The 24,213-nt window shown below is 38.2% G+C and overlaps 1 protein-coding gene and 1 long non-coding RNA gene across 5 annotated transcripts in view; one reads left to right on the top strand and one right to left on the bottom strand.

Annotated features, from left to right (window-relative positions):
- The window catches only part of DARS1 (aspartyl-tRNA synthetase 1), a 61,004-nt gene extending 51,380 nt beyond the window's left edge, over window positions 1–9,624 (bottom strand). Inside the window, exons 1-3 of one of the 2 annotated variants that reach the window (XM_025856704.2) lie at window positions 9,403–9,624; window positions 7,408–7,465; window positions 4,079–4,171 (exon numbers count right to left, since the gene is read on the bottom strand). In XM_025856704.2, the coding sequence (XP_025712489.1) occupies window positions 4,079–4,171; window positions 7,408–7,465; window positions 9,403–9,468 (217 nt within the window). In that variant the 5' untranslated portion in view covers window positions 9,469–9,624. The remainder of the gene's footprint in view (window positions 1–4,078; window positions 4,172–7,407; window positions 7,466–9,402) is intronic. The other variant, XM_025856695.2, reaches the window with a different exon arrangement.
- Window positions 9,625–9,630: 6 nt separating this feature from the next.
- Window positions 9,631–24,213, top strand: part of LOC141371125 (uncharacterized) — a 153,550-nt gene continuing 138,967 nt past the window's right edge. For 2 of the 3 annotated variants that reach the window (XR_012375809.1, XR_012375811.1), the window contains exon 1: window positions 10,746–10,855. This is a non-coding gene — a long non-coding RNA (uncharacterized lncRNA). Of the gene's footprint in view, window positions 10,037–10,745; window positions 10,856–24,213 lie in introns of those variants that run through there. The other variant, XR_012375812.1, reaches the window with a different exon arrangement.

Genomic DNA, 24,213 nt, shown 5'->3' with positions numbered 1-24,213 from the left:
ATAAAAAGATTTTCCAATAAAAACCAGATTAATGCAAAATTCCAAGGAAAAAAAACACTGAAACTTAACCTAGTACTATACTAAAAGAATACTACCCACACCTTTGCCAAATTCAGTTTATTCCAAGAATCCAAAAAATGGTTCAACATTAAGAAATCCAACTACTATAAATCATTACAAGTACAAAGAGTTGATTCTTGTTATTTGTGGTAGTTATGTTCTATAAAGTCAGCATGAACAATGAATTTGCAAACATCAAACCATTTTTCCTAGGGGAAGTACAAGGTTAGGTTCCCGTGAGCCTCTGGTCACAAAATTTTCACCAGTCCATCAATACATAACCTTGGTTTGTAGGTGTTTGTTTGAAGGCACACTCTTTAATATATATTGTTGATTCATTAACATTGAACTAACGGCCAATAGCACTGTAACGCATGCTTGAATGAAGCTTATCTAACACATGTATTTTCTAAGCAAGGCATAAGCCTTCTTGCACTTAGGAACACTGTAAAGTACTTTAGCACTATGCTTGGTGGCCACTGTAAACAGCCATATCACCAACTTTTACAAAGCACAAAACTATGAAGAATGTGGCATTAAATAAGTTGTGAAAGAACACTTGTTCAAGAGAGCTGATATGAGAAGGCAGAGCTTCACTGTTTGACCTCAGCTGGGAACATGTGCATTGGGCGACTCAAGTTTTTTGCCTCTCTCCACATGTATATGTCTGGCATTTCTGTGAATGAGAGTGAAAGTGCTGTAGGTATTGATTTTGGGGTTACAACTACCTTTTAGCAAGCAGGAGAATTTGCAAATACACAATCCATGAATAAAGAGGATCAACTACATTTTAATTTTTTATTTTATGGAAAATTTCAAAAAACACAAAAGCAGAGAGAATAGTATATGAACCTCTATATAAATACACTCAATACAATTATATTTTGAGGGAAAAAATGATGAAAAAAGGTCTAGTAAAATTTAACATCTATTCCTGATAACAGAAAATTTGGACTAGAAGAAAACTTCTTTTAATCTAGTCTTTAAACTTTGGCATTGTTTTCTAATGACATTTTATGCAGAACACCCAAAGTCATGAAATAACTCATCAGGAGTTTAAATCTCTGCTGTTTGAAAAATTCTTCATTGAGGGAATCCCCGTAGTACTGGAGAATCTACTAATCATTGCAAAGAGAAACAAAAAATGAGATAAACATTTGAAAGAAAAGGACAAGAAGATCATTATTTGTAAATGATACCAATGTCTACCTACAATCCCCATGTACTTCAGTAATTATCAAGTCATGGACATTCTTGTTTCAGCTTTACCCCAATCCTCATATCCCTCTGTTCCTGTACTACTGTGAAGCCAATTTCAGCCACCTTACTTCATCCATACATAATTCAGTACGGATCCCTAAGAGGTAAGATCTTTTTAAAAATAACATTACGACAGTACAATTATCCCAACTTAAAAAAAAGAGTATTTTTTAACATCAAACATCCAGCCAGTGTTCAAACTTCCAAGTCTCAAGTGTCCTTCCTTCCTTCATTTAACTATATATTTAACTTCTGATCCAAATCTTAAGTCCATCCCTCCCTTTTCAATTTATTTGTCTAAGAGATGAGGTCATTTTTGCCCAGTAGTGTCCTATAATCTAAATTTTGCTGATTGCATCCTCACTGTTACTTAACATATTCCTTTGTCCTATGTTTTTCCTATAGGCTGGTGGTTAGATCTAAAGGCTGCATGAGATTCAGGTACAATTTTCTGGGCAAGACTACTGCATTGGGTGGTGGTGAGCTCTTTCATGAATAGACATAAAATATTTTTGGTTGTTTCTCTATTGTGTCATTAGCAGTCACTGGTGATGAATGCCTGGGTAATTTACTAGGGGCAAAATGAAGTTCTAACATGCTTTTTTTTCATTTTATTAGGTGGAATACCTCTCCAGCAACTTACCCCTATCTACCATTTGGTTAGCCAGTGATACTCAACTCATTCAGAAACGGTACTTTCTCTTTATCAGTTTTCAAAATAATGAGCTTGTTTCACTGGTGACCAACCAGGTTTTGTTGCCTGTCTTAGCATTATTATAAATTTATGGATTTAAAAATATCTGATGTGTTTCGATTCACTGCGGTTATCCTTACTGATACTCAAATTGTTCCATTTGGGGGATGGGTTCAAAGGGAAATATTCCTGGCTCAGGCCTACATGTAGCATGCATTATATCTTTTAATTTGCTAAATAACTATGTTTAGTTAACATACAAAAGCTCCCAGTCTAATGGGAGAAAGACAACTAAATGAAGGATTACAATACAATGTGATTATCTTTTGGTAGAATAAATGGCTCAAACTTTCAGAAAGGCAAATCAACATTTTTGAAAAAATTAAAACTCCACCAGTTTTCTCAAAGTCCAACAGTATTCAGCTATTTGGGGGGGGAGTATATTGGAAGAACAGACAAATGTTTAGTCGTAGTGATTCTGAGAGTGAGATATATGTATATGTACATGAGATATATGTATAAAATGGTGTACATTAATTCTATAATAAATATTTCAAAACAAGTAAGAAACGTAACATAGAATGTATTAGATATTACAGAAGTAATTAGCTTTGCTGGGGAGACTAAGTACTTAGAAAACTACCACATTCCGTTCATATTCTACCAATAACTAGGAGTTCTTGGGCGTATCATTTGAAGCGTCAGTATCCTCATTTACAAAGTGGAATAACAAAGCCTGTTCTGCCTACTTCACAAATTTGTAGGGATGATCAAATGTGAAGTGTGAAAAGTATAAAATTATAAACTAATGTTAAGTGTCAATATTTTTAGATAATTTTGAACACTAGGCTAAGACAATTTTCTATAAGGAACAGGCCTAAGTTACCCTCATCTTTCTTCTTTGTTAATGCTTAGTTAATTCTTAGTACTGCCTGACAGAACTTTCTACAGTGACAAAAACATTCTGTATTTGTGCAATATTTGGGAGCCACTAGCCATTGTGGCTATTAAACACTCAAAATACAGGTCGTAACTTGAATTATTGAATTTAAATAGTGAAATGTAGCCAGTGGTCACTGTATTGGACAACCTGAATTTAGCCTTATTTCTTTGTCACCTATCTATCTAAATTAAATATTATAAATATAAGAATATTAACATATGAAAAGCTACTCAAACATACTCTTCACTTAAAAAAATTAAACTTTTGAGGTGCCTGTGTGGCTCAGTTGATTAGGTGTTCCATTTTTTACTTTGGCTCAGGTCATGATCTCAGGGTTGTGAGACAGAGCCCTGTCTTGGGCTCCGCACTCAGTGTGGAGCCTGCTTGGGATTCTCTCTCTCTCCCTCTCCCCCAGCTCAAAAACAACAACAACAAACCCAAAAAGAAACAAACAAAAAAAACCCCCCAAAAAACCAACCTTAAAGTTTTGAGAGGCGCTAGAAAAGTACCTTAAAGTCTTGGATTTAATCTGAGTCTTTAAGATCAAATTATTTTTAAGGATGTCTTTTATTAATTTTTTGTTTTTAAGTAGGCTCTACACCCATGGCGGAGCCCAACATGGGGCTTGAACTCATGACCCAGAGACCAAGACTTTAGCTGAGATCAAGAGTTTGAGTTTAGGAGGAGTAAGATGGCGGAGGAGTAGGATGCTTAAATTTTGTCTGGTCCCAGGAATTCAGCTAGATATCAAACCATTCTGAACACCAACAAACTCAACAGATCAAAGAAAAAAATAGCAGCAATTCTATGAACAGAAAAGTGACCACTTCCTGGAAGGAAAAATGTCTTCTCTTGAGCACAGATATAAAGGGTAAGAAATATTCAGGGAAAAAAAAAAAAAAGTCTGGGGAGTTTAACCAACTGAGCCATCCAGGCACCCTAAGGATGTCCTGTAAGAACTAAAATTAATTAAACATGGATTAATGCTTCACAGTGATTTAAAAAAGAAAATAAATGTTTTTGTTTTGTTTTTAAAGATTTATTTTGGTCTGTGAGGAATTTGCAAAACAAAAAATTCAGAGTCCTTACCAAAAGGGCTATAATTATGAAATCAATCTTACCTTTAGCTCTACTTGTATGAACCCTTGCACGCACCCAAACAACTTCATCAGCTTTGTGTACTGTCAAGTCATTAACCCGAACCAAAACTCGATCTGCAGCAAGTAAGTAAAACAATTTTGTAATTCAGAATTTACAAAGTCGTAATTATTTCTGTTTAACAGCTAGTGTAAGTACTTGGTATTATCTTAAGTAATTTTCAATCTCTGATAACACCTTCTTTTCTATCATTCTCCACATGCAATTTGCTTCAAGTTTTATGAATTGTACTAAGTACAACTCTAAAATCTATCCAATTCTTTCATCTTCATTGCCACCATCTCAAACCAAAATACCATTTAGTTTGCCTAAACTACAGCAACACCTTATAAATGGCATTCCCTTGATCCCCTAATTCAGTCTACACTGGACTCAAAGAGATAGTTTCAAAATGCAAATCTCTTGAATACTTCAGTGACTTATAGGGCCAAACACAGCCTGTCTTCACCTGCCTTTGCCTAAAGGGACATGGTATTTTCCCTTGCCTACCGTAGTATATAAGTGAACCACACAGGGTTGGATTTTCTGCCAGGCCTGGAGAGTCATGGTACCAGGACACAAAGAATGATCCAGGGAAGGCATGTTCTTCAAAATGAACTAATCAAAGTCCTCTGTGGGACTTACTATAGAGACATGGGAATGAAGCTTGCTTTCCTGGGGTTCCTGAGCTGAGATGGCATAGGCCTGGGCTGTAGCCACTACCTTTCCCAGTACTTGAGATGGCAGGATGAGAGAATAAGGCCAATAACCTAAAGGAAGGGGAGCCAAAAAGTGAAGACAGAAAGTGTAGATGCTGCTTGAGTCTCTAGATTCAATTATGGTGTATACTATCTCACACTTTGTTTCCTCTAGTTATGTGAGCCAATAAATTCCCTTGTTGGCTGTAAGTGAGCCCCCCAATGCTAATAACAAAATACTATATTTATCCAGAAATCCCCAAATAGGAAAATTGTCACAAAACAACTATTATGTCAAGATAGTGACATAAGGCAATCATGATCCAGAAGTGATCCAGAAACAATTTTATTATTTTATATGCAATAATTTGAATATCAAAGAAAAATTTAAGTATTAATTAAAAACACAGTAATAGACATGACATCATAACATCAAGAGTAATAAAAGATCTCTATTCTCAAGAGTTACATTGCCTAATTATAACCAAATCTGTCAATATCACATGCAGCAAAACCTAGTTACTACATTACTAAAAATAGTTTTGGGAGGATATCATAATGAAATCAAATTATAAATCTACTTTACCTACTTTGCTAAATGTATTTGTAACTTGTCTCTTGAAGCAAGAAGATGCAGCTTAGAGAGAATCTGATTTACAGAACACCATGGTTCTCATTGCCAGAAAAACAAAGAGAAAGAATGAGGAATTTTTAAGCCATTTTGCAGAACATTGCCAACAGACCTTATGAATTAAGACAATTTCCAAATCTGCTGTGTAAACTCAGGCAAAAGAAAGTGTGAAATAGAAAAGACGGACAAAGCAGCATAAAATTTTAAAAGACAAATCTGAAAATGCCAAGACTGAAAAAGCTAATGACTTATTAACTAGTCAGTCAAAACTCAAAACCAAATGAAACAGAGTAACATAAATCTAAAAGAATGAGCTTATAAGTGGCATGATTAGAGTAATTTTAAGAGTACTTTTTAAAAAAAGATTTTATTTATTCATTTGAGAGACAGTGAGAGAGATCACAAAGGGAGAAGCTGAGCAGAGAGCCTGATGTGATATGGGGTTCGGGACTTGATCCCAGGACCTAGAGATCATGACCTGAGCCCAAAGCAGATGCTTAACCAACTGAGCAAACAACAAAGAGTATCATTTCTTCTTTTGTGTAGCATTCGAACTAATTAGCACAGGGGTTCTCAACCTTCAACACATCCACAAATACTTGAGACACATGTCACACTCTCACCAGTATGACTGGCTGAGACAATGATCATGGGCAGCAGGATTTCAGTTTGAAAATCTACTGCCTCTTCCACACTTTTAAGTCACTAGCATTAGAACAAAGGAATTTGGAGAGATGGAAGCACATGCGAAGGAAACTTCGTGTTGAACCAAGTATTAGGATTTTAGCAGAGATAAACCAAAGGTAGAATTTTCCTGTTATATTACTGTTATCAGGTGACATACATAGTTTATCCCCCCCCACCCCGTGAGAAGAAATTATAAGTGGAAGACAGTAGTCTGGCTTTGCCAACCAAATGGGAACAGTATATCAATAGGTGATTGGGGCTCACGTAACCAAGACTGAAACTCCAGTGAGCTTCTTTGTTAATAGTTCAAGGAAGTCCAATTCAGGAAGATACTGAAAAACAGTCTCAAATCACCTCTCCTGCTTGTCCTGGCAGGGGAATGTCATCTTCTATACTGTATTGTTTGTATTCCATCTTATACTAAATTATTTTACTCCAACATCTTTGCTTTTGGAAGTAGTTTATTTTTAGCAAACCATTTGTCTTATATTGTACATTTTTCCAAGAAAGTTGAGAAGTAAAAGTGACTTTGTGGCAGTGCAATAAATCAAATCCCAAAGTACAATAAAACTGACCTGGAGGTTTATTTCCAAAGCATAAAATTCATAGGCAGGCTTCTAAATCAGAAGCACATAAAAAGAGGAAAGAAAGAGAGAGAGAGAGAAAGAGAGAAAGAACAAGAGAAAGAAAGTAAGAGAGAGAGAAAGAAGTACCTAGTACTTCCAATGGGCCAGAACTTAAAGTTCTGCAGTTGTACCAAAGTTTGAATGATCTGGGGTGTCTACCAAAAGAAAAGTGATTGTCAAATAGTTGAGAGTAAGATATACACATACAAATATATAAAAACACAAACAAAAGGAAGTAATAAATAGAAATAGAAAACCTACAGGTCTGAGTGAAACAGCATGTGACAAGTCAATTTCAAAGAAATATAATAAAGTCAAGGGGGATGAGGAAAGGAGGTGGCTTCATAAAACATGCAAAAAGGTTGCATATCATGAAGGCAGTTAATATTAACCATTCTTATCTCCTAGGCTAGAGCTAAATCTTAGTTAAATCTTGTACCTTATCTTTTTAATATAATTTACCATTTAAAGTTAACTCTTTCATGTATTTTTCTTCCGTTTTTAGAGTAGTATCCCTAGACTGACAATGATTATGCAGGGTTATGGCACCTGCTTGGGTTATGCATTTAACCTTTTCAGAGTTATGACAAACTTACTTAACTTCATGAAGAGCTTTCCTGGAATTAGAAAGACAAAAAAAAAAAAGTCTTTATTATTATAAAGCTACTAACCTGGTTTTTCTTGTGATTGTATCATTGAAGATACTCCATATCTTTCTTTAGCATAATCCTACAAAAAAATGGTTTTGGATTATCATTTTTTATTTAGACACAAATAGCCCAGTATACACATACATACAAGTAACAGAATATAAAAGTGAATTTATTTTAACTTTCAGGACCATTTTATTAATTTAGAGAGCCAGTAGTTTCAAAGTGTGGAAATCTGCCGTATCATTTACCTATATACAGAAAAAGTTTCTTTTGTTTTGAAGATCACCTCTCCTGGATGGATATACCATATACAACAGCACTCAAAGATAAAATTTTCACACATATACAATACATCTTAACTACCTTCTTCAAAAAGAACATTAAATGACTTCAAAGCAGGGATATAAATTTCCTCTGTGAAGGGAGTAGGATGAAGTACCACAGTTTTATTAACTTCCTATTACAGGAAGAGATGTTCAAAGAGAACCAACATTTTTGGGTAAGCTTTCTGAGCACCAGATGTCCTCAGTTTTTAGAAATCTGAGATGTTGGATATAAGCTACTAAACTTTGTAAAAATATTCACCAGCTTCCTGTTTCTAAAACTACCTTCGGCATACAGGACTGCAAGGGGTTGGAAATAGACAATATCTAATTTCTTGTTACATTTTAAAGTCAGGAGCAGGAAACAGGAGATCTATGGTACAGACTATTAACAACATACTTACAGAATAGCTAAGTGGCCTTTTATTTTAATCTCACTTTACTTCTAAAATGATATCTTAAGATCCTTCTAGCTATAAAATGACATAATTCCATCACAATGTCTACCTTATAATCTAGATCTATGCTATCTGCAAAGGAGCACAGTTTATATAATTAGATCAAGAATAAGCGAAAATAATTTCCTTAGATTTTACAAGGTACTTTAAGACACATAGGAAGCAATTAGTTTCTGTCACTCCCTAGTTATCTGCTGGAATCCTCTCCTTTAGATCTGGCAGATATTGGAGTTTGTGTTTATACCAAAATAAACCAGACATGTTAAGGTGAATACTGAATAATTTTTTTCAAATTAAAAAAAAAATACACCTAAAGACAAAGATAACCCAGCCCTAACAGACAGTCACACAACGCAGCATGAGGCCAGCATAAAAAGACTACAGCGTGTGAATACAGGGTCACTTACCAGCACTGTTCATATACCAGCAACTTTTATTCCATCTAATATTATTAAGATGACCCATTCCTTATGCAGCTTATCACAAATTCATAATTCCTCAAGTGAAAAGTTAGGAGCTGGGTAGGGATTGAGGCTCGGTTATCCCACAACACAGTAAGTTGTAGGGCGGCTTCAAACTTTCATTTCTGAAAAGCACTGAAGGATCACTGGGTATTATGAATTACCCACATGATTTTGAATCACCTCAAATGCTTGCTCTGCAAACTTCCCTACCTACCTCACTGGGTCGCTAGAAAGGAGAAAGAAAATATTTTATGGCAAGCGTTCTTTGAAGCTGTCACATGGTAAATAGTCATTAAACATATGGGCATCGTTTTACTAAATACCGTCATTACTTGCAAAAACATTAGGAACACGAGAGCTGAGGAAAAAATCGATTACTAGCGGACATTAAAATTTTACGGGGCGAGGAGTAGGGGCGGATTACAGGAGGGACGTGCCTAACCCAGGGAAGCGTGTGACCCCGCCGCTCCTACTTCCGGGACAGTCGGTGCTTCACGTCCACCCCACCCCAGGACACGCTTCTGTTACGCTAGGCCCCCCAAGCGCCCCTGTGAGAAATGAGATCCGGGGTGGGTCTGGCCACGTTGCTCGCGCAAGGGCCCTGGAAGCCCAGTGAGGGCTCTGGGCATCCCGGCCCCAGGCCCGCGGCCTGCAAGCCAAGTGCCAACAGGGAGCCGGAGGCAGGGCCCCGCTCACCCTACTCCCTCCCTCAGCGCGGTGCGGCCCAGGGGGTCTGTCTTCCCAGGCCCGGGTAAGGAGGACACCCACTTCCGCCGCATCCATGATCTCCCGCGGCTTCTCCTGACTCTTGCGGCTTTGGCTGGCGCTGGGCATCGGGACAATGGGACGGGGCAGCGGTCACCACCCTTCCTCGCAGGCTTCCGTAGGGCAGGCAAAGGGGCTGCTCTCTGCCACAGTCTCCGCCCTCCCGGCACTCCAGCCCGCACACGCGCTCGGACTCCCCGTGGAGGGTCGGCTCCGGAAAGATCGCGAGAACTGAGATTCCTGAGCGTGTAAGGCGAGCTCCTCAGTGCCGCCGTCTCTTCTTGCCCCGCCCCTACGGGCGTTTACCTGGAGTTTGAGGGAATCCCTGGGAACGCGTTCGGAGTCTCGCGGGGCTGGCTCTGAGGACCTGGGTGCCTGAGGCGTAGGCGTGCCCCGCACCTCCGTTCTTTTCTCGGTTCTCTTTTCAGTCTTATTTACCCCTACTGGCTTTAAATGCAGACTGTTCCCTAAAACATTCACCCAAGCTCAGGCGTCGGCTTTTCCTCCCTCGGACTTTCCCGCCTTCATACTCCGCAGCGGCATTGTAGCTGCCTGCGGTTACGGGAGACCTCTTCGCAAACTGCTCTCTCTATTGGGGTCACAGGAGTGCTGGGTTAAAAGCAGTTGGCTGGCTAAGGTAGGATTGAGTACCACTACCCAAGCGATAGGTGAGGTGTAAACATAATGGTAGAAACCCCACACAATTGCACTGATTACCTGGACCCACTGCATTATTTCAGGATGTGCATAATGTTGGTTGTTCAGGGACAAATCACCCTGTTAGGCTTTTTAAAAAATTGTGATCCATGAGCCTTTTATCGCAAGTGAAAGTAATTTGGGGGCTAGATTACTGTCTCTCCTGCTGGACTTCTTTGCACTCTGTCAAGTTTTAACTATCTTAGTAATAGCCAGGCACAAGTGGCACAGTTAATACCCGTTAAAGAGTGCAGAGATACCAGTGCAAATAAAAGGGCTCTGGAGGCTGCCTAATTTAGGTCCTTGGATACAGTCGTGAGAAGACAGACATTTCTGCCCTTGTGTGGCTTACCTTTTTTCTGATTGTAGCTGAGAAGAGAGATGCAATGAAAGTTTCTTTGAGGGCATTCACCTCAGGCTTCCCTGAGGAAGTGATTCTTCAACTAAAATCTAAAGTAGGTTTAGGGGCCAGCCAAGTGAAGACGGACTGAAAAAACAATATTCAAGACGAGGGGGTAAGGAGAGAAAGATCATGGTCAGGTTTGGAGGTAGTACGCATGAAATGCTTTTGAGACATCCAAGGTGAGATGTCCAGCTAATCACTGGCCTTGTGGGGTCTGGAGCATAGAATAGAGGTCTGGGCTACGGATAAAGACGGGTAAGACAGGAGAGGTAGGTGGTAATTGAAGTCCTGGACTAGAAAAGAATGTTACAAGAAGAGAGTATTAACATTGATCCTGAACTGTTACATAGACCTCAGGTAAGATGATGACTGAAAAATATTTGTTGGATTTAGTAACATAGAGGCCATTGGGTATTCTTAGTATAACAGTTTATGGTAAAGTGATGGGGTCAGAATTGGCTGAGAAGTGAGTGACAGTGAAGAAATGAAAGTACTGCGAAAGTGATTCTAACAAACGTTTATATGGTGCTTACTATTTGCCGAGCACTGTCAGTGTTTTATATATACTAACTTACTTAATTCTTAAATTTTTAAAAATTCTTAGATGAAACAATATTAAGTGTACAATATAGTGATTCAACTTTTATATATGTTATTAAATGCTTACCACATAAACTGCAGTTACCATCTATTAACGTATAACTTTATTACAGTATTATTGGTTATATTCCCTATGCTGTACTTTATATCTCCATGACTTGTTTTTTAATTTTTTCTTTTTTACTTTTTAAAGATTTTATTTATTTGAGAGAGAGCAAGAGTGAAAGAGCTCGGGGGAGAGGGAGAAGCAGACTCCCCGCTGAGCAGAGAGCCCAACTAGGGGCTAGATCCTGGGATCATGACCTGAGCTGAAGGCAGACGCTTAACGGACTGAGCCACCCAGGCACCCCCACCGCCAACAACTTATTTTATAACTGGAAGTTTGTACCTCTTAATCCCCTTCACCTGTTTTGCCCATCCCTTCACCCTCTCCCCTCTGGCAACCACCAGTTTGTTCTCTCTATTTATGATTCTACATTTTGTTCTTTTCTTTTTTAGATTCTACATATAAGTAAAATCATATAATATTTGTCTTCCTCCATCTGACTTATTTCACTCAGCATAATGCCCTCTAGGTCTACCCATGTTGCCCTAGATGGCAAAATTTCATTCTTTTTATGGTTGAGAAATATTCCATTGTGTATATACCACATTGTCTTTGTCCACTCATCTATCAGTGGACACTTAGGTTGCTTCCATGTCTTGGCTATTGTAAATAATGTTGCAGTGAACATAGAAGTTCATATATCTGTTTTAATTAGGGTTTTCATTTTCTTTGGGTCAATACCCAGAGTGGAATTACTGAATCATATGGTAGTACTATTTTTGATTTTTTGAGGGAACTCCGTACTGTTTTCCATAATGGTTGCACCAATTTACATTCCCACCCACAGTGCCCAAGCATTCCTTGTATCCACATCCTTGCTAACACTTGTTATTTCTTGTCTTTTTGATACTAGCCATTCTGACAGGTGTGAGATGATATCTTACTGTGGCTTTGATTTGCATTTTCCTGTTGATTAGTGATATTGAGCATCTTTTCATGTATCTGTTGGTCATTTGTATGTCTTTGGAAAAATATCTGTTCAGGTCCTCTGCCTGTTTTAATCAGATTTTTGGAGGGCGTTGAGTTGTATAAATTCTTTATATATTTTGAATAGTAATCCCTTATCAGATACATCATTTGCAAATATCTTCTATTCAGTAGGCTGCCTTTTTGTTTCGTTGATGGTTTCCTTTGTGTGTTAAAGCCTTTTTTTTTTTTTTTTTGGTGTAGTCCCAATAGTTTATTTTTGCTTTTGTTTCCCTTGTCTGAGGAAAAATATCTGGAAAAATGTGATGTTAAAGAGATTACTGCCTGTTTTCTTCTAGGATTTTTATAGTTTCAGGTCCTATATTTAGGTCTTTAATCCATTTTGAGTTTATTTTTGCCTGTGGTGTAAAAAAGCAGTCCATTTTTATTCTTTTTCGAGTAGCTGTCCTGTTTGCTCAGTGCCATTTATTGAAGAGACTGTATTTTCTCCATTGTATATTGTTGTCTCCTTTGTTGTAGATTAATTGACCATATAAGCTTGGGTTTATTCCTGGGATCTCTGTTCTGTTTCATTGATATATGTGTCTGTTTTTGTGCCACTGCCATACTCTTTGATTACTATAGTTTTGTACTATAGTTTGAAATCTAGGAATGTGATACCTCCAGCTTTGCTTTTCTCAAGATTCCTTTGGCTATTTGGCATATTTTTTGGTACTATACAAATTTTAGGATTATTCATTCTAGTGATGTGAAAAGTGCTATTGGTATATTGCTAGGAATTGCACTGAACCTATAGATTGTTTTGGGTAGTATAGACATTTTAATAATATCAATTCTTTTTTTTTAAGATCTTTTTCATTTGACAGAGAGAGACACAGTGAGAGAGGGAACACAAGCAGGGGAGTAGGAGAGGGAGAAGCAGGCTTCCCATTGAGCAGGCAGCCCAATGCAAGGCTCGATCCCAGGACCCTGGGATCATGACCTGAGCTGACGGCAGATGCTTAACGACTGAGCCACCCAGGCGCCCCAACAATATCAATTCTTCTAATCTGTGAGCGTCTTTCCATTTATTTATGTTGTCTTCAATTTCTTTTATCAATGTTTTATAGTTTTCAGAGTGTAGGTCTTTCACCTTCTTGGTTAAATTTATTCCTAGATATTTTATTCTTTTTGATGTAATTATAAATGGGATTGTTTTCTTTTTTTGTTTTTTTTAAAGATTTTATTTATTTATTTGAGAGAGAGAGAATGAGAGCACGAGAGGGAAGAGGGTCAGAGGGAGAAGCAGACCCCCCTGCTGAGCAGGGAGCCCAATGTGGGACTCGATCCGGGGACTCCAGGATCATGACCTGAGCTGAAGGCAGTTGCTTAACCAACTGAGCCACCCAGGCGCCCAAATGAGATTGTTTTCTTAATTTCTTTCTTTTTTTTTTTTAAGATTTTATTTATTTATTTGACAGAGAGAGAGAGAGACAGCAAGAGCAGGAACACAAGCAGGGGAAATGGGAGAGGGAGAAGCAGGCTTCCCACAGAGCAGGGAGCCTGACACCGGGCTTGATCCCAGGACCCTGGGATCATGACCTGAGCTGAAGGCAGACGTTTAAAGACTGAGCCACCCAGGCGCCCCTTAATTTCTCTTTCTGCTAGGTTGTTATTGGTGTATACAAATGCAATATATTTCTATATATTAATTTTGTATCTTGCAACTTTACTGATTCCCTTTATCAGTTTTAATAGTTCTTTGGTGGAGTCTTTAAGGTTTTCTCATATAGTATCATGTCATCTGCAAATAGTGAAAATTTTACTTCTTTCTTGCCAATTTGGATGCCTTTTATTTCTTTTTGTTGTGTGATTGCTGTGGGTAGGACTTTCAGTTGAATGAAAGTGGTGGCAGTGGGCATCCTTGTCTTGTTTCTGATCTTAGAGGAAAAGCGTTTAGCTTTTCACTATTGAGTATGATGTTAGCTGTGGGTTTGTCATAAATGACCTTCCCTTTATACCCACTTTGCTGAAAGTTTTTATCATGAATGGATGTTGAATTTTGTCAAATGCCTTTTCTGTATCTATTGAGATGATCGTATGGTTTTTATCCTTCATTCTGTTGATGTAATATATCACATTGATTGATTTGTGGTTGTTGAACCATCCCTTGCATCCCTAGAATAAATCTCACTTGATCATGGTTTATAATCCTTTTAATGTATTGTTGAATTAGATTTGCTAATATTTGTTGAAGATTTTTGCATTTATGTTCGTCGGGGATATTGGCCTATAACTTTCTTTTTTTGTGGTGTCGTTTGGTTTTGGTATCAGGTAATGTTGGCCTCATCGGGATGAATTTGGAAGTATTCTTTCCTCTTCTATATTTTGGAATAGCTTGAGAAGGATAGGAATTAACTTTTAAAATATTTGGTAGAATTCACTTGTTAAGCCATCTGGACTTCTTTTTGTTGGGAGTTTTTGTATTGATTCAATTTCATTACTAGTAATCTGTTCAGATATTTTATTTCTTCATAATTCAGTCTTGGTAGATTGTGTGTTTCTAGGAATTTATCTATTTCTTTTTTGTTGTCCATTTTGTTGGCATAATTTTCTAGTCTCTTATAATTGTATTTCTGTGGTCTCAGTTGTAAGTTGTCTTTCATCTGATTTCTTTCATTTATTTGAGCTCTCTCTTTTATTTCTTGAGAGTATGGCTAAAGGTTTATCAATTTTGTTTATCTTTTCAGGGAACACTTCTTAGTTTCATTCATCTTTTATATTGTTTTTTGTTCATTTTGTTTATTTCTACTCTCATCTTTATTATTTCATTTCTTCTACTAACTTTGGGCTTTGGTTATTCTCTTTTCTAGCTCCTTTAGTTGTAAGATTATATTGTTTATTTGACATTTTTCTTGGTTCTTGAGGTGGACCTGAATTGCTATAATCTTTCTTCTTAGAATTGCTTACTGTATCCCAAAGATTTTGGACCATTTTGTTTCCATTTTCATTTGTCTCAAAGTATTTTTTAATTTTCTCTTCAATTTCTTTGTTAACCCATAGTTGTTTAGTAGTTTGTTTTTATTTTCCATGTTTGTGGGTATTATTCTAGCTTTTTTCTTGTAACTGATTTCTAGTTTTTTACCATTGTGGTTGGAAAGAATGTTTGATACGATTGTAGTCTTCTTAAATTGACTGAGACTTGTTTTTTGGCCTCACATGTGATCTGTCCTGGAGAATGTTCCATGTGCATTTGAAAAGAATGTGTTTTTTGCTGTTTTGGGATGAAATGTTCTCTATATATCTGTTAAGTCCATCTGGTCAAATGTGTCATTTAAAACCACTGTTTCCTTGTTGATTTTCTGTTTGGATGCTCTATCCACTGGTGTAAGTGGGGTATTAAAGTCTCTTACTATTATTATATTCCTTGTCAATTTCTCCCTTTAAGTCTTACAACATTTGCTTTACATGTTTAGATGCTCCTTTGTGGGTGCATAAATATTCACAAATGTTATATCCTCTTGTTGGATTGATCCCTTTATTATATGATGCCCTTCTTTGTTACTTGTTATAGTCTTTGTTTTAAAGTCTATTTTGTCTGGGGTTCCTGGGTGGCTCAGTCGGTTAAGCATCTGCCTTAATGGCTGATCTTGACCTGGCTCAGGTCATGATTCCGGGGTCCTGGGATTGAGCCCCACGTCGGGCTCTCTGCTTGTTGGGGAGCCTGCTTCTCCCTCTCCCCCTGCCTGCTGCTCCCCCTGCTTGTGCTCTCTCTCTCTGTCAAATAAATAAATAAAATCTTTAAAAAATAGTAAAGTGTATTTTATCTGATATAAGTATTGCTACACCAGTTTGTTCTTCACTTCCATTTGAATGGAATATCTTTTTCCATCCCTTCACTTTTGGTCTGTATGTGATGAGATCTGAAATGAGTCTCTTGTAGGTCTTGTTCTTTACCCATTTAGTCACCCTTTGTGTTTTGATTGGAGTATTTAGTCCATTTACCTTTAAAGTTATTATTGTTAGGTGTATACTTATTGTCATTTTGTTAGATGTGTACTTATTGTCATTTTGTTAAATGTCTGGTTGTTTTTGTAGTTCTTTTCTATTCCTTTTTTCTTATCTTGCTCTCTTCCCTGGTGAATTAATGAATTTTTTTAGTGTTATGCTTGGATTGCTTTCTCTTTATTTTTTGTGTACCTATTATAGAATTTTGGTTTGTGGTTACCACGTGGTTCATGTATAACACCCTATGTACATAGCGGTCTATTTTAAGTTGATGGTCGCTTAAGTTCAAACACATTCTAAAGGCACTACATTTTTACACCCCTTCCACATTTTATGTTTTTGATGTTATATTTTATGTCTTTTCATTTTGTGTATCCTTTAGCTAATTACTGTAAATGTAGTTGATTTTTACTACTTTTATCTTTTTAACCTTCATAATAGCTACATTAATGATTGATCTATTACCTTTACCATATGTTTGCTTTTACCAGTGAAATTTTTCTTTCATAGTTTTTTTTTACTTCTAGTTATGATTTTTTCTTTTCCACATAAATAAGTCCCTTTAGTATTTCTTGTAAGTCTGGTTTAGTGGTGATAAACCCCTTTGGAAATTTTTTGTTTCTCCTTCAATTCTGAATGATAACTTTATCACATAGAGTATTCTTGGTTGTTGGTTTTTTCCTTTCAGCACTTAGAACATATCATGCCACTCTCTTCTGGCCTGCAAAATTTCTCCTGAAAAATCAGCTGATAGCCTTATGGGGTTTCTCTTATAGGTAACTAGTTGCTTCTCTCTTGTGGCTTTTAAGGTTCTGTCTTTATCTTTAATTTTTAACATTTTAGTTATTATGTGTCTTGGTCTGGCCTCTTTGGGTTCATCTTGTCTGGGGCTTTCTGTGCTTCCTGGATCTGGATGTCTGTTTTTCCCCAGGTTAGGGAAGTTTTCAGCTATTATTTCTTCAAATAAGTTTTCTGTCCCTTTCTCTCTCTGTTCTCTTTATGGGACCCCTATAATGTGAAATTTAGTATGCTTGATGTTTTTCCAGAGGTCCCTTAAAATTCTTCATTTTTAAAAATTCTTTTTGCTGTTCAGCTTAGGTGATTTTCATTACCCATCTTCCAGATTCCTGATCTGTTCTTCTGAATCTTCTAATCTGCTATTGATTCCCTCTAGTGTATTTTTCATTTCAGTTATTGTATTTTTTAGATCTGATTGGTTCTTTTTTATATCTTTGTTAAAGTTTTCATTGAATTCATCCACTGTTCTCCCAACTTCGTTGAGCACCCTTATGGACCATTACTTTGACCTCTTTATTAGGTCGATTGCTTATCTCTGTTTCATTTAGTTTTTCTTCTTTTTTTTTTTTAGTTTTATTTTAAGTAATCTCTACACCCCACGTGGGGCTCAAACTCATGACCCTGAGATCAAGAGTCACATGCTCTTCTGACTGAGCCAGCCAGGCGCCCCGCTTTAGTTCTCTTTCTGAGGTTTTATCTTGTTCTTTCATTTGGCATGTTGTTTCTGTGTGTTAGGAAGGTCAGCTACGTCTCCATGTCTTGAAAGTAGTGGCCATATAAAGAAGGTGTCTTATGGGACCCAGAAGCACAACCCACCCTGGTTACCTGAACCAGGCACTCCAAGGGTATTCCCTGTGTGGGCTGTGTGTACCCTCCTGTTGTAACTGGGCTATAACTATTGTAGATGTGCTGATGGATGGGGCTGCCCTTCCTCCTTTCCCCTGGGTGGAAATCATTTTGGAGGAGCACTGGTCCTGGTCAAGGCTGTCTGTTGGGTGTGGGAGGATGGTAGCCACTTTGGGGAAATGGTACCTGCTGGAATATGTGGGTTGGGTGGGGCAGGTCTGCAGGGGAACATCAGGGTAGTTTGAGTGGTCCTGGCAAGGTGGAGGGAGAGTGTCAGAACTGGCACCAACCACTGTTGGGCCAGCTAAGATAAAGGAGGGGAAGAGAAATGGTGCCCACCAGCACTTCTGTTCCTGGGTAAAGTTCTTACAGATCCCTGCTTCTCTACACATGTCCTAAAAGTATTTTTGGGTTTGGTTCCTGACCAGATGCCTCTCTCTCCCTCCTACCCTTTGGATGTGGCTTTTTCTTTATATTTTCAGCTGTGGAAGAGCTGTTATGTTTGTCTTCAGGTCATTTTCAGAAAGTTGCTCTATATTTAGTTGTATCCTTTATGTGTCCGTGGGAGGAGGTGAGCTCAGTACTTCCTACTCAGCCATTTTCCCCTTGCCTCTGTAACTCAGTTGTTATACCAATATTATCAGAGAGATAATATTACAGTCTTTTTACATATGGGGAAATTGAGGCAAAAAGATGTGAAGTAACTTGCCTATGGTTACAGAGCCATTAAAAGATATATTTGAATTCAGGGAGTGTGGTTCCAGAATCCATGTTCTTAACCTCTTACATTGGTTAAGAACACTGCCTTTCTGAAGGAGAGGATGCTAGGATAGCTGTAGATGTTTGGTTTCAGGAAAAGGAAAGAACTCCCATTTTATGAGTTCTGTTTTCTCTAAGAAGAGGCTAAGTCATGAATGGTGGGTGTGGCTGTAGGGGAGGGAGAAAAGAGAGATTGGTGATTTGAGAACAGGAAAGATTAAATAGTCCTGGAAGTTATTTAGTATTTGGTATTATTTCTGGGGATTGTAAAGACTCGTTTGGTGGGGAATCATGAATTTCATGGAAGTGAGCCTCCTCCAGACCATGGCTGGTTGGTGCTTTTATTCCCTCAGTTAATTGTAGTCCTAATATATGAACTGATAGTCAGAAATCTGAATACACATTATTGTCCTTTGGCTAAAGTACGGATCTTACTTTTTAATCTTTCCATTGCTTATGAAGCCTCTACATGTACTTCTTCCTTGCTTTGATCTCCTTGTCTCAATGGATTAATCTTATTTAGGACATAGCTCTGGGGGGAAGACTGTAAATATAAACTCTTGCTTCTGGCTTTCTTAATAGTGATGGAAAAGAAGAATTTGCCAGATCAGTGACCATATACAATGTGCCTGAGGTCTTGTGAATGTACTCTAGTAAAGATAGCACAGCTGTAACTACTTGCTTGAATTTGCAGTAGTCTACCATCAGTTTCCTGGATCTGCTTTTTGCAGGAGCCGATTGGTGAAAATAGAAATATGATGGGGATGGTCAACTATGAGGTCTCTAAGGGTTACACTAATCTCTGCCATTTTCCCTAGAGATATGATAATGTTTATGATTTACTCTCATAGTTGAGGACTGGGGAAGCAACCTTGCAGGTATCCAAATAAACCATATAGGCAAGGGCTGACTTGAACTGCAGCTAATCTGAGTCTTGGAAAAATGCCGTGTGATCATCCTAGAACAGAAGGGGCTGCAAGGCCATCTCCTACTTGATTCCCTATCTCCCCTAGGATGCTGTCTAATGCGGTATGGGACTCTGTCATGCCCTTCTCACCAGTGCATCTACACAATGTGAACTGCATCAGTGGAGTCTAGAAGTGACTCCACAGCAACATGATGTCTATAACTCATATTGCAGTCATCTGGTCCCTTTTGTTTCAGTGTCATCCTTTTTGGTGTGTAGGACAAGGATCACGGGGAGCTGGCATCTTTAGCTTATTCTTCTTTTCACTATTTAATAACAAACTGTCAAAATCTAAAAGTGGCTTTTTATATCTTTACCGATCAAATCAGTCAGGGCTTGACCTTGGCCTTGCTTGTCTTGTGTGTTCCTATCTTGACAGGAACCAATGTGGGGTTCTATCAATTACCAAATGTGTCCATTCCAAACTATACATTTAGGGATCAGTAAAATGACTATGGGTAGGCCCCCAGAGACCCATTCTAGGTGTTGCTGTTAAGAGGTTTGAAGCACCGTTATGATTCCTAATCCTTTGTATGTGATTCTTTTCTCCCTGGGAAAAAGAAGTTTGCGGTAGAAGTTTGCTAATAGGTTACCATTCATCCTTCTCTTTGTTCATAATGCTCTGGAATTTCACAATGTGTGTCATCCTATAGGTCTAAATTTACCCTTGTGCTGGACACTCAGCAGGCCTTTCAATCAGGAAACTCATGTAACTTAGTGCTGGGGCATTTTCTTGAAAACTTTCTCTGATGATACTCTTCATTTTCTTTCTGCTCTCTTTCTTGAATTCTTATTATTCCAATATTGGCCTTTCTGAGTTGGTCTTCTAATATTTTAATCGTTTTTCTCCATTTTCCATCTCCTTGCCTTTTTGAACTGCTTTTGGGAGATTTTTTCTACTTTATCTTCTAATCTTTCAATTGAGATTCTCATTTCTGCCATCCTGTTTATTATTTCCCAAAGCACTTTTTTGTTCTCTGAATAATCTTTTGAAAGAATAGCATCCTGATTTTTTTACACAAAGGCAACATCTTATCTTTCTGAGTATAGTCATAAGGTCATTTTTGGGGGGTAATTTTTAAAGTATTCTCTCTACATAGCCTATTTCTTACAAGTTATTTTTTGTTCATTTCTGGCCTCTATCTTCCATGTTCGAGACCTACCCCAGTTGTCTGGTGAATATTTACTTAAGTTTCTGTATATTGTGATATTTTAGAATCTTTTTTTGATGAATCCTTGATTGTCTGCTTATTTTAAAAATGGGGATTAAAAATATAATTAGAAGCTCTGAGCACTTGGATGGGGTTTGTCCGTTTTGAGTTTTACTGTACAGTGATCTCATTGAGCCATTTGATAGGCAACCCCAGATGTTAAGATCTTTAGATATTTCCCCATTGGCTGGTCAGATTGTTCAAGAAAAAAACTCTTCTAATCTGCTTGAAGAATGTAAGTCTGCCAGTGTTCTGGGAATATTCAGCATTCAACATGCTTTTAGTCATTGAATCCCCCTATTTTGGTACAGTACCCAGTTCCTAAAGTCCAAGAATTCACTCTTTTACCCTCTCCAGAGAATACACCACGACAGGGTAGGAGAGAACCCTTGCCAAGAGAGTGCAGTAGGGAGGGATGCAGGGATCAGACTTCTCAGGTAGCTTTCCCCAAATGTTCCTTTTCATAACTCCCAGTCCCCGCTTCCTTTTCAGAGGTACTTGGTGCTGCTTGTTTTAATTCTCTTGAGCTTTCTATGGTACAAATTAGGTTGATTCTCAGTGCTACCTTAGGATTAAACTTCTCATATCTGAAAAATTGGTTACCATTGGTCTGTCTGCTCTCTAGTTTCCCACATTTTGGGGCTATTGTCTCCTGTTCTCATATATTCTTGGTTATAGTCTTTGTAGGATTAGGGGCAGGAGCAAAACTGGATCTGCTGTTTTAGCACAGAAGTCACTTTTCATATTTTATTTTATAATGTCAATGTATCCAAAATTTTTAGCAGATGACTTATAATTACTGTGATGAAAACCAATGCTCATTCATTCTTTCAACAGATATTTATTGAGTGTCAACAATGTGTTAGGCATTAGTCTAGGTATTTGGGACACACTAGGGAGCAAAGCAGATAAAGATCCTAGCTCTTTTTTTTTTTTTAAGATTTTATTTATTTATTTGACAGAGAGAGAGCACAGGCAGGGGGAGTGGCAGGCAGAGGGAGAGGGAGAAGCAGACTTCTACTTAGCAGGGATCCTGAAGCAGGGTTCCATCCCAGGACCCCAGGATCACGACCTGAGCTGAAGGCAGATGCATAACCAACTGAGCCACCCAGGCTCCCCAAAGATCCTAGCTCTTGTGGCTCTTATCTTTTTGATGGAGGAGGCAGACAATAAATAATAAAATAAGTAAATTAGATAACATGTTAGAAAGTGATAATAAGAAAGAAAGAAAAAATAGAGCAAGGTAAGGGGAATGAAGATTGCTGGAGGGCAGGTAGGTTGCAATATTCAGTACGGTGGTCAGAGTAGGCTTTATTGAGAAAGGGACATTTGAAGATTTGAAAGCAGTGAGAGATGTGGCAATATACAGATGTGGGGGAAGAGCATTCTAGGCAGAGGAACAACCAGTGCAAAGGCTTTAAGATGGGAACAAGGCCAGTGTTCTATATAATAATGTCTTCAGGCCTCTGAAGTGTGAGCATAAATGACTCCAGTTTGTCAAGCTATTTTTTTAATTGCATAAAAAAATCCATATAATATAAAGTTTACCCTCTTAACCTTTTTAAGGTATATTGTTTAGTAATGTTTATTCACATTGTTGCATAACAGTTAAGTAGAACTTTTTCATCTTGCAAAACTGAAACTCTGTGCTCATCAAACAACTCCCCATGTCCCCCTCACCCAGCCCTTGGCAACCATCATTCTACTCTCTGTTTTCATTTTGACTACTCTAGATATCTCATATATGTGGAATCATACAGTATCTGTCCTTTTGTGAAAGCATTTGCCAAGCTTTTTAAGTTCTTGTATTGCAAATTTATTCTGGCTCCAGCCTTGCTCTTCTTTTAGCTATTACTTCCCTCCTACATGCATGTAAGTCAAATCTTAACACCCCTGTTTACCAGCTGAATCAGATAGGATGCCTTTGGCTGCAAGGGAGAGAAACCCTGACTCAGACTGTTTCAAACAGTAAAGGAACGAATGGCTCACATAGTATAGAGTCTAGAGAAAGGGAGCTGAAGTTTGTTCTATCCAGCCCTTCAGCAATGTCATCAAAGACTGAGGAGTTCTTTTTTATTTTTTCCTCTCAGCTCAGCAGGTTTCAGCCTCAGGCTGGTAGCAAGAGGGTTGCAGCTAATTCAGGCATTATATCCAGTCATGACAATATCAGGGAAGGAAAGAGACCTTCTACTTTATTGTTTCTGTCTCTTAGACACAGGAACCTTTCCTCAAAGTCCTTTCATGAGGCTTTCCTTCACATCCAGTTGGCCAGAATTCTATCACATGCCTGTGTCTGAACCAGTTCCTGGGATGGGCTGGGTCTTTGCCCCCATAGAAGCACATGAATGTATGGGAGAGAGGTGGACACCTACATAAAATCAGATTTTGTTAGAAAAGAGGAAAGGGAGAAGTATGCTGAGTACATAGCTGAGGTATTGTGATATAGTAAGAAATATATATTTGGTATTCATCTCTGGTTCTTGGAACAGGACTTCTAAACCCTTGGAATTTTCTGAGTGATAGAGGTGATAGGAGTGTTTTTTGTTATTCTTTTAACCACACCTGAATTTATGTTAATGAGATAATTGGTGGCTGAAAGCCCCTAGATAGCTCTAGGATGGAGGCTTGTTTGCCAGAAGAAGCAACCATGTGATTAGAGGGTTGCAATTTTCATCCGGACTCCCATCCCTAACCTCTGGGGAGGAGAGGCTAGGCATTGAGTTAATCACAAATGGCCAATGATTTAGTCAATCATACCTACATAATAGAACCTCAATATAATACCTAAATGAAAGGGTCAGGACAGTTTCTGGGTTGGTGAACACATCCGTGTGCCAGGAGGGTAGTACATTCCAGATTCCTTAGGAACAGAAACTCCTGTGCTTGGGATCCTTGTGGAACCTTGCCCTATGTACCTCTTCATCTGGCTCTTCAATTGTGTCCTTTATAATAAAACGATAATAGTAAGTAAAATGCTTTCCTGAGTTCTGTGATCCATTATAGCAAATTCTCAAAACTGAGGAGGGGGTCATGGGAACTTCTGACTTGTAGCCTAGCCAGACAGAAGTGTGGGTAACCTGAGCACCCACTACTTTCAGCTGGTATCTGAAGTGGGGCAGTCTTGTGGGACTGAGCCCTTAACTTTTGGGGTCTCCGCCAATGCCAGGTAGTGTCAGAATTGAATTAATTGCAGGACACCCTGTTGGTGTCTGTATGGAATTAGAGAATTACTTGGTGTGGAAAATCCAGACATTTAGTGTCCAAAGTGTTGTGAGTAGAAAATGCTGCCAGTAGTAATAGTACAGCCAACAGTGTCGGCTACAGCAGCTGTATGGTTTGAGGAAAGTTATTTAACATCTCTGATTCTCAATTTTCTTGAGACAATAAGAATAATGCTATTTTTCTCATGTGAGGATTAAATGATATAATAGCTGAAGTGAGAAAACATACGTAAAACTACCCAGGACAGGCCATGGCACGTAGTATTGCCTGGTTCAGTCGTTCTGCAGTTGTG

Source organism: Callorhinus ursinus, unplaced genomic scaffold, assembly GCF_003265705.2.
Source record: "Callorhinus ursinus isolate GAN/ISIS: 27379988/994484 unplaced genomic scaffold, GSC_fseal_2.0 scaffold2, whole genome shotgun sequence".
Taxonomy (NCBI): Eukaryota; Metazoa; Chordata; class Mammalia; order Carnivora; family Otariidae; genus Callorhinus; species Callorhinus ursinus.
Note: the sequence above shows the minus strand (reverse complement) of the source record. Positions and strands in the feature narration are given on the sequence as shown.